Source organism: Paroedura picta, chromosome 15 (assembly GCF_049243985.1).
Source record: "Paroedura picta isolate Pp20150507F chromosome 15, Ppicta_v3.0, whole genome shotgun sequence".
In the NCBI taxonomy this organism is placed as follows: domain Eukaryota; kingdom Metazoa; phylum Chordata; class Lepidosauria; order Squamata; family Gekkonidae; genus Paroedura; species Paroedura picta.
Window position 1 is genome coordinate 24948935 of NC_135383.1, and position 10243 is coordinate 24959177.

At 54.7% G+C, this 10243-nt stretch overlaps 1 protein-coding gene across 1 annotated transcript; it reads left to right on the top strand.

Annotated features, from left to right (window-relative positions):
• The first annotated feature begins 451 nt into the window (after nucleotides 1-451).
• On the top strand, nucleotides 452-9040 carry LOC143824707 (uncharacterized). The gene is made up of 2 exons (XM_077312218.1): nucleotides 452-565; nucleotides 2292-9040. The coding sequence occupies exon 2, from the start codon at nucleotides 6113-6115 to the stop codon at nucleotides 6545-6547; it is 435 nt and encodes a 144-aa protein (XP_077168333.1). The 5' UTR covers nucleotides 452-565; nucleotides 2292-6112; the 3' UTR covers nucleotides 6548-9040.
• Nucleotides 9041-10243: the final 1203 nt, after the last annotated feature.

Below are 10243 nucleotides of genomic sequence, written 5' to 3' on the forward strand. Positions count from 1 at the left end.
CTTCCTTCAGAGGTTCCAAGTTTTGCTTGTTTATTCCTCAGCTCACCTGGCAGCCATGTGGTCCAAGATGGCTGCCCATTTCCTCTCAAACCAGTGCAACCCCAGGCCAGTTCCATCACAGTAGGATATAAGCCACTCTGGTCCCCATTGATGGGCTGTAAGTGAATAAGGGTTGTTTTTTATACCCCACTTTTGACTACTACAAGGAGTCACAAAGTGGCTGACAATTGCCTTCCCTTCTTCTCCTCCCAACAGACAACTTGTGAGGTAGATGGGCTGAGAGAGCTCTGACAGCTCTGTGAGAACAGCTTCTAACAGGACTGTGATGAGCTCCAGGACCTTAGTGGGTATAATGCTATAGGGTCCACCCTCCAAAGCTTCCGCTTTCTCCGCTGAGTTGATCTCTGTCCCCTGGAGTTCAGTTGTGATTGTGGGAGATCTCCCTGCCCAGTCTATTGGCTGGCAACCTTCTCTGGTCCTCTTTGACCGCGGTTGGTATTTGTGTCTCTAGAAATCATCGCTATGGAATCAAGGCGTGAAGACACCCTACGTGCAATTTCGACTGGTGAGTTGCAGTTCTGTTGCCATGCCCCCTGGACTTCCCACACGGACTAGAGGACCTCTTGGTGGGGGGCACGGCTGAAGCATGGCATCAGGGAGGCCTGCTCTGTGTTGGGAGATTCGTGCAGATTTGTCAGTGGACCTTGGGAATGGGAGGGCTGTTGTATGCCAAGAACCTCAGCAGGGTGTGTGGCCTCAGCTCCTGGTGGGGAATTCCAGCAGATTTGGGGTGGACCCTGGGGACGGGAGGGGAGGGATCTCCGTGGGTCATGAGGCCCTAGAGTCCACCGTCCCAAGCAGCCATTGTCTCCTGAAGAACAGATCTTGACTCTGCTTTGGTTCGGGCTCACTTGGAGCCCTGTGTTCAGTTTTGGGTATCGCAGTTGAAAAGGGATGTAGACAAACTGGAGCGTGTCCAGAGGAGGGCAACAAAGATAGTGAGGGGTTTGGAGACCAAGATGAATTAAGAAAGGCTGGGGGAGCTTGGCCTGTTTAGCCTGGAGAGGAGATGACTGAGAGGGGATCTGATAACCATCTTGAAGCATATAAAAGGCTGCCATTTAGAGCAGTGGTCCCCAACCTTTTTATCACCGGGGACCACTCAACGCTTGACAATTTTACTGAGGCCCGGTGGGGGGGGGTAGTTTACTCTTCTACTCTCAACCACTGCCCTAACGCTCTCTGATTGCTATGGTAATGTTTAAACATCCCTTCAAAATAAGATACAGACAGGCCACAACAATGAATATAAGGAACATTTTATTTTCATGGAAATTTTAACTCATGACAATGACAAATCAATGGGAACCCGGAGCTTGTTTCTCTGCAACGAGATAGTCCCATCTGGGAGTGATGGAAGACAAGGACACCCAAAGTGTGTTGTAAAGGGCCGGGGGGGATGAAGTAAAGGGCCGGGGGGGGGAAGAAGGCGTCTTTCGCAGCCCACCTCCAATTAGTTGACGGACCACATGTGGTCAGCGGCCCACAGGTTGGGAATCGCTAATTTAGAGGATGGAACAGAATTGTTCTCTCTTGCCCCGGAGGGACGGACCAGAACCAATGGGATGAAATTAATGCAAAAGAAATTCTGTCTAAACATCAGGAAGAAGTTCCTGACAGTTAGAGCGGTTTCTCAGTGGAACAGGCTTCCTCAGGATGTGATAGGTTCTCCATCTTTGGAGATTTTTAAAGAGAAGCTGGATAGGTATCTGGAGAGGAGAGGCTGGAGAGGCTGATTCTGCGAAGGTCCAAGGGGGTGGCAGGTGACAGTGGATGAGTGATAGGGTTGTGAAAGTCCTGCATAATGCAGGGGGTTAGACTAGATGACCCAGGAGGTCCCTTTCAACTCTAGTATTCTATGATCTCTGTAGTCTGGATAGAGGCTGTAATACCGGCAGATCTTGGGCAGATCTCCAGAGCCTGGAGCTTGTTAGCCTCACACAACATGAGAGCCAGTTGTAGGGCTAGAGCTCATGACTGCTTGGGAGGGCAGACTCCTTAGCATTAGCCTTCCCCTGAGGTCGCTCCCTGCCCCAAACCCCGCCCACTCTCGACTCCACCCCCAAAGTCCCCAGGTATTTCCCAACCTGGGGTTGGCAACCCTTACCATCTGCCTCCCCCTCTTCTGTGGCTCACCTGTCCTGTTCCCTCGCCGTCCCCGCCCTCTCTCCTGTGCCCTTTGCCCTCTCAAAGCCCGGCCTCCCTCTGACTTTTCTCTCCTCTCCTTCTAGTCGTCAACTTGCTGAAAAGCGACCCTGAGCAGAACACCACGGACCTGGTCCCCCTGGTCATGCAAGCCATGGCCAGAGATTCTTCATCAGACACCCTTCAGAGGAGCTGCTTTGGAAGACTAAGAATATTCTTCCTGCGATAGTGGAAGAAATATTTGAATTGTATATAGTTTTAAATTATTATTATTCATAGTTTTAGATTAGATATATTAGATATATTAGATATATATTAGGTATATAGATATTTTAATTAGTTGACTGGCAGGTGGCGACTAACCCAGTAACGACGCAGACCCCATCTTGGCAACAAATTGGCCGCAGCCGTTTATTAACCTGGGTCCCTCCAACTGGAGGGTTGGCCCGCATGCAGGTAAGGGAGCCCATGCCTTGTCAGCTGGCCGGCTGACCACCACGACCGTGGCGCTCCACCTCCACACCTCACTCCCAACCGGGAGGATGGGATGCCTTCCGCCGCGGGATCCCTGGGAAGCGACCTTCGAGGGCCCCACGGGCGTCCGCCTCCATAGGGCCCCCTCCCCTCGCTTGGCTCCGGGCCCATGGCCTCCCAGCCGGGTAGGCCGCACCCGGTTATGGCCGGTCTCCTTAACGAGACCCCCTACTCCGGGGAGTCCCGTATGCAAACGGGCTCCCCGCCAACAGGCTCCCTACCTTGCATGACCCGCCACTGAACAGGAACCACAGGTCCCTGTTCCCGCCAACCCTCTGCTAAATATTTAACCAAAACATCCCGCACGTCGGACAGCCAGAGGTCGCAATCTCTGTCGGAGAGGTGAACCCCGTCAGTCTGAAAAAGCAGCGGGGAAGGAAAAGTTATGTTGGGGTGCGGGACCTGCACACCCCCCAATGAAAGCACAGCCTTCAGCGCAGCCTTATTCACCTTCTGTTTGGCCCAGTTCACCCGGGCAGGCCGCCTGGCGGACCGCCAAACGAGTTGATCCAACATCTCGGACCATACCAACAAGGTACGCGGCATGCGCTGTCGCAGTATGGTCAGGTCTTCCGTTATGGCAGCGCTCAACTGGCGTCCGGTCATGGCAGGCAAATCATTCTCTCCCAGATGGATCACCAAAACATCCGGAACACCAGACCGAATAACGTCGTCAGCCACGACCCGCAGCAAGGACAACCACTGCAGCCCCCTCCTTCCGGACCAGGTAATCCTGCAGACATCCTCCAGGCCGAGATGCTCTCCCCATCCGGTAGAAGACGCATGCCTGCCAGCCCAGTACAGAATACTGTGCCCCACCACCGTGACCACTGCTGCAGTTGATGGGACACCTGGGAAGAAACCAATAATTAAACAGTAAAACTTATAAGCCTGAGAACGCCACCGTCCCTTCCGCTTAATGACCCTGGGCGGCTCGCCAGCCAAATATGCCTCGGTGGCGGCTCCGATGCGAAAGGAATGGGTCCCGTACATGGAGGGTTGGAGCTCCGCCCTCTGAAGGCAGGTCCGCAGAACGGCTACCAGCTGGTACCGCGACAAGCAAGTCCCGTTCTGATGCACGAATAGGGCTCCCGGTAACGAGGGCCTGATCTTGAGGTATGCGGCCATAGCCCGTCGCAGGCAATCGGCCACCCCCGGAAAAGCTGGAAGGTACACATGGCTCCCCCTGCCCCCTTGGTCGCACTTGGACCAGCGGACCAGGCACTGTACTCCCGAGTCCACCAATTCAATGTCCGCAACAATCAGGCCCGCAGAAGACCGTGCGGAACGGGACTGAGCCACCAACTCCCTGCCCCGCAAGGCTCCATGGAATGCCACAGTAAAAGCCGCCCTGAACAGGGCACGTTCAAAGTCAGAACTGGCCACGGCATGCAAAGGTTCCAGCAGCTGGCACAGGATGGCCCGGGCAATGGGGCGTCTGGGATCAGGCCGAAACCTGGTCTGCCGCCCCCAACCCTTCACCGCCTACCGGGCCAGGAACGCTTTCCCCAGGTCCCAGGAGCCCATGGCCTTCGAGCAAAAGGAAAGTCCGGCTAGCGTGACCCGCATCGTTCGGCTGGAAAGGCCCCGCTCCTTGAGGTGGGCCAGGAATCATAGCAGCAGGCCCTCTCCCATGGGCCAAACGGAGGAACGCCCGGCCAGATGAGCGAAATCCACAAAATTGTAGGCCGCCCACCGGTAGGCCCGCCGTGTGGACTTTGCCAGCGATGACAGAACCCCATCCATGATCAGGCGGTGCCAAGCTGCCACAGGTCTGGCGGGCACGTGAGCCTGGTCGTGAGACCTTCAGTCTTGTACGCGGCCAAGGGCATGCCCAACTCGGCCATGGACGCTTGAAACGCCTGCAGCCTGACCGCACAATCGTCCGTGCCCCCCAAGCCAGCCATCAAAAAGTCATCTAGTTAATGAGCCAGCTCGGCGAACCCTCCCCGGGCCCTGGCCGCCCACTCAAGGAAGGAACTGAACGCCTCGAAGGCTGCGCAGGCAATGGAGTACCCCATTGGCATGGCCTTGTCTACGTACCAGCCCTTGAGGAACCGGAAGCCCAAGAGGCAGAAATCATCCGGGTGGACGGGCAGGAGCCGGAAGGCCGACTGCACGTCACATTTCGCAAGCAGTGCCCCCCTCCCGCACCGGCGAACCCTGGTCACCGCCGCATCAAACGGCGTATACTTTACTGCACACAGCTCAGGCGGAATGAAGTCATTTACTGACCCGCCCCTGGGGTACGACAGGTGCTGGTTGAGGCAGAATTCCCCGGGGGCTTTCTTCGGCACAACACCCAGTGGGGAAATCCTCAAGTTGGGAAGCGGCGGTCCGTCAAAAGGTCCGGCGATGCGGCCGGCAGCCCATTCTTTCGCCAACTTGGCTGCCACCATGTCCGGCAGCTCCCGGGCTGACTGCAGGTTCCCACTTGTGGATGCCACCCGTTCGCTGGTGAACGGGATCCAGAAACCTTCTGAAAATCTGGCTGCCAAATAGGCGGCTGCTGGCCTGTCGTGGTAATGTTCCAGCCATGCCAGAAGCACAGGGAGTTTGACCGGCGTTGGAGCCAGGGTGCGAAGCTGGGCCGCAGCTTCAGCCGTCCTTTCTTCTGGAGGATCGGGTCCCTCGAAAGGGCTGCGAAGTCGAAGGCTGTGCACAAGAAGCCATGGTATGGCCGCCCACGCAGTCCTCGCAGCGATGCTTGAAGCGGCACCTGCGGCGCTTGCAGCCGCCTCTGTTGTAGTCCCAACATACCAGTCCCGACAGCTTACGGACTGGATCAGCGGAACCGCCCTTTCCGCGCTCCTTCTTCTGCCGAGCACTGGGCCCAACCTGCATGAACCAGGCGTCATGCAACCTGAGATCCCAGCACGTGGATGCGTTGTGGGAGGCAAGTTCCCTGAACTCCCTGTCGTAGTCCATAGCGGCCTCCTCGCCACCCACCTCCCAAGCTTCCAGTACGGTGTAAAGGTATTGGGCGAGGTGCCAACCCCTCTCCGGATACACCCCACAAATCAAGGCCTGGAACTCGGCAAACCCCTTAAGCCAGTTGAGCATCGTCCGCTCGCATGGCTGGGATTGCGCCTTGTCCCTGTCCCCCTTTTTGCCGGTATCGGCGCCCTTGCGGCGCCACTTGGCCAACTCAAAAAAATAAACAAAGTAACCGTTGAGGGTCCGCTCCCGCAATTTAACGGGTAGATGGACCCCTGGCGGCGCCTCAACGTCCCTGAACCGCCCTGGGGGCTCCCTCCGCCACCGGCTGATACCAGCCTCGTCCAGCATCCGGACCATATCCCGCCGTCTGCTTTTCAACCAGGGTGGGATTCCCGGGACGTAAGCCCCCTGTATCCAGTACCATCCATCATGGATGGTATTGTCTCCTTCCTCCCACAAGAAGGACTCACCAGAAGGTGGACCGTGCCGCGATGTGCGCCTCCTCTTGTGGGCCCTCCGCTGCGTCTTCTGCCGCCGTTTTCCGGCGAGCCCCGCCCTTGGCGAAGGCTCCCGCAAATCGGCACTCCCCAGCGGGCTCCCGGAAAGTGATGCTTCAGTCCGGACCGGGCTGCGGTGGCGGGACCGCCCAGCCCCATACAGCGCCTTGGCCTCGGTGAATCCCGCCCAGTATCCGGAAGACCGCCTCGAATGGGCCCGGCCGGACGACGAGGAACGGGATGACCGGTCGTGCCGCTCCCCTCGGCGACCAGAACGATGCCGCCGGCGCCGGGGGCCCCCCAGACGCCCCCTGGACGACCCACGAGAGGGGCGTGCAGAGGATCCGCTAGACCCATCCACGTCCCGCTGAAGGAGCTGACCGGAACGACACAGGGGGGACGGGGAACTATAGGTGTCCCTGGCCCGGTCCCGCTGGGCCCCAAGCTGACGCCGGGTACCCCCACTGGAGCTGGACGTGGACGAGTGAGGTGCCCTAGCTCCCCCCGGGCGACGGGGACCACGAACTCCGAGGGCCCCGGGAGGACCGGCCAGGCGACCTCGACCTCCCCCGGGCCCCCTTTCCCCCCCTGGTGGTGGAACCACGGCGCTCATCTGAGGCCGCCCACGAGGCCCCGGACCCCACCCCGCTAGCACCGGGCGAGGCCGGGGCGGAGCGGGCCGGCCTTCTCCCTCCCCGGTTCCGAACGGGCACGCCGGCACCACGGGGTGAAGAAGGGGGTGGGCCGGGCTGCGGCAGCTGCGACGCGGCCGCGCCGCCGGCGAAGCCCCGTAGGCCGCCCCCCTGCGGTCCGCTCCTCAGGCCCTGAAGGGCAGGGCCGGCCCTCGGGCCTAGAAGCCGCAGCCGAGGCCCCGCCCTTCTCAGCGCCCCCGTCCCCAAGGCCCGAACTGACGGACGCCTCACGACCCCCGCGGCCGGCAGCAGCCGATCTTGAGCAGCGAGGCATTCGCCCACCGCCGACTGACTCCTCCGCGGCCCGGCAGCCCGACCCCGGCCACGCGTCCCCCGTAGGTTTTTTTGTTGTTGTTGTTGTTGTTTTTGCCGACCCAGAGTGGCGTGAGGGCTCCGAAGTCCTATCCCCCCCCTCGGCTAATCACCCCAGGGCAGGCAAGCGCCCGAAGCGCCGTGCACCCGCCCGGCCCTACGTTGCCTGTTCATGGCCCGAACAGCAAGCTGTCCGGGCACGTGATCCGAGGGGAAAGAGGGCGGGCTGCTTGCTCACGGCCTTTTAAAGGCCTGCAGCCCCGCCCTTCCCCCAGCGCGCCGCAGCGCGGCCCACTGACGCAGCTGGGTCCGCGCCGCTCCTGGGCACCCCTGCTGCGTCAACGGCGGCCGCGCTCAATCATGGCCACTATATATTAGAATTGTATATAGATATTTTATATTGTAATTAGATATTAGATATTAGATATATTAGATATTAGAATTGTATATAGTTTTAAATAATTATTATTCATAGTTTTAGAAAAATTGTCCCTAGTTTAAAAAATTATTGTTCATAGTTATATAATATTTCTGTTCATAGTTTTAGAAAATTATTGTTAATAGTTTTAGATAATAAAGTTATATGTTTATTATAGTCTCCGGATAATTAATGCAAAGGATGCTTGAAATGATTTCGGATGAGCAGATCTTGGACATAAGTGGTGTGATGTTTGTACAGATACAGGAAAAGAGCCAGAGTCCAGGGTGTAGTCTGCAGGGGGCTTTTTACCTGCTCCCGGTTAACCCATGGGGCTTATGTCGCTGGAAAGGCACAAAAAAGTGCAAATGCCATCCTCAGATTCCTTAGGCTGAAAGGAGGTCATTATATCCCCGCAGCTCTAAAATTGTTTGAAGCTAAGTCAATGGCACAACTGCTATATGGTGCGCAGCTAGGTCCTTATTCCAACTTTGCATTATTGGAATCTGTACAATCCAAATTCCTAAGATCAGCCATCCAAGTCCCGAGATGTGTCTCCAGTGCCGCCTTGCGACTTGAGACTGACCTTATGAAGGTGGAGGCAAGAGTATGGTTAAACATTCTCAATTACTGGCTTAAAATCTCTTTTTTCCCCTGTGGATTAGCTTCCTTGATAATGAAGGATGATTTCCAGTCTTCATGGAAACAATCAGTGAGGGGGAAAATCGCAGCTTTGGGATTTTTTCCAAAATTTCTGGTTCGGATGGCCTATGACCAGGCTAAAGAGGTTATCAAACAGCGAGTAGTGGATATAGAACGCCAACATGATCTAGCGAATACCTCTGCCTTCATTGTTAGTGAAGGCTACAGGTATGTCACAGCTCCCTTGGCTTATTTAAAGAATCTTGAGGTGCCTAGCCACCGGAGGGCCTTCACTTTAGCTCGTTGCAATGCCCTTCCCTCAGCTGTACTTGAAGGGAGATACAAGAAAATCCCCTATGGTGAAAGGAAGTGCCCCTGTGGCTCTGGTCAGATAGAAACATTGGAACATATCCTTTTGTATTGTCAGTTTTATGATGACATACGTTCCATATTTATCACACCATGGCTACATAGAGTCCCAGGGTGCTCAGGACAATTTTATATCTCCCTGCTGCTCACAGACACAAATTGTTCCATCACATATAGTGTCGCCAGGTTTTGTGCTGCAGCCATGAAAAGGCGGTGGAAGTTGACTAAAACTTAACAGACCCTGAGAGCATTTAGAACAAATTCCTATATTTCCATTTAATTCTAATTTATATTTTAGCAGACTCATAGTCTAAGTGTTTAACATAATGCTATTTTAGGAGTAAAACTGTGTTTTAGCCATATTATTTATGTAATTGTGAAATTGTTTTGATTTTGCTGGTCTATGACCGTAATAAAGAATACTACTACTATACTACTACTACCTGCTCCCAGTTCGTATGAATCCCTCCTGTCTTTTTACTTGCTCCCAGTTCGTATGAATCCCTCCTGTCTACACTGAATTGTATTTGCATTTTGATATTGGGCACTTTAACTTTTCCCTCTGCAACATATATGATTGATCAGGAGTGACCCTACCTTTCCCCCGCAACATCCAGAAGTGGATATAAGCCTCGATATTTCAAAAATCGCCATCAGGAAGTGTGCAGGTTTCTGCTTTTTGCAAATTAACTTCCTGCCTCGTGCCTCCAATGCTGTAGCAAATCAGATCTCCCTTATTGGCCAGGGTGTCAGTTCAAAGACTTCCTGGTCCCCGGTTACAAGGCTTCTTTTAAAGTGACTGTGCTCCAGAACAGTGGTCCCCAACCTTTTTATCACCGGGGACCACTCAACGCTTGACAATTTTACTGAGGCCCACTGCCCTAACGTTCTCTGACTCTGGTCGCTATGGTAATGTTTAAACATCCCTTCAAAATAAGATAAAGACACGCCACAACAATGAACATAAGGAACATTTTTTTTCATGGAAATTTTAACTCATGACAATGACAAATCAATGGGAACCCTGAGCTTGTTTCTCTGCAACGATATAGACCCATGTGCACCTGCCGGATCGTGGATGAAGTAAAGGGCTGGTGCTGGGGGGAGAAGGCGTCCTTCGCAGCCCACCTCCAGTTAGTCGACGGACCACATGTTGACGGACCACATATATATATTCTTGTTGTTGTTTTGAAGCAAAATCAGTGGACAGGCCATGAGGTTCCAAATTGGTTGCTGAAAAACAGGTGCTAGCATGGAAGCCAGTATTATAGGCAAAGTATAATACCTAGATGACTAGCCTAGATGACTAAACGCAAAAGACTTCAAGCAAGATACTGGATGCCCGAGCAATGCTCTCAGCTTTATGGCTGGCCAGGATGAGGTGGGATCCATAAGGCAAAGAATCCGGGTTCCTGGAATAAAATGGGGCTCCAAATCAAGGTTAATAGACAGGCCCTAAGACGTGGCCAAGCAGTCTACAGTCCTTTTATGCAGAGCTGGAAATAACCAAGCTGTTAAATAAAATGAAAATGTCAGTTGAGAACAATTTTCGTCCCAATTTTCGCTCGGCTCCAGCCCCTGCCCCTTCTGCTGCCCTCGGCCTCCTGCTGGTCTCCCCTGCCTCTGGAAGCCTC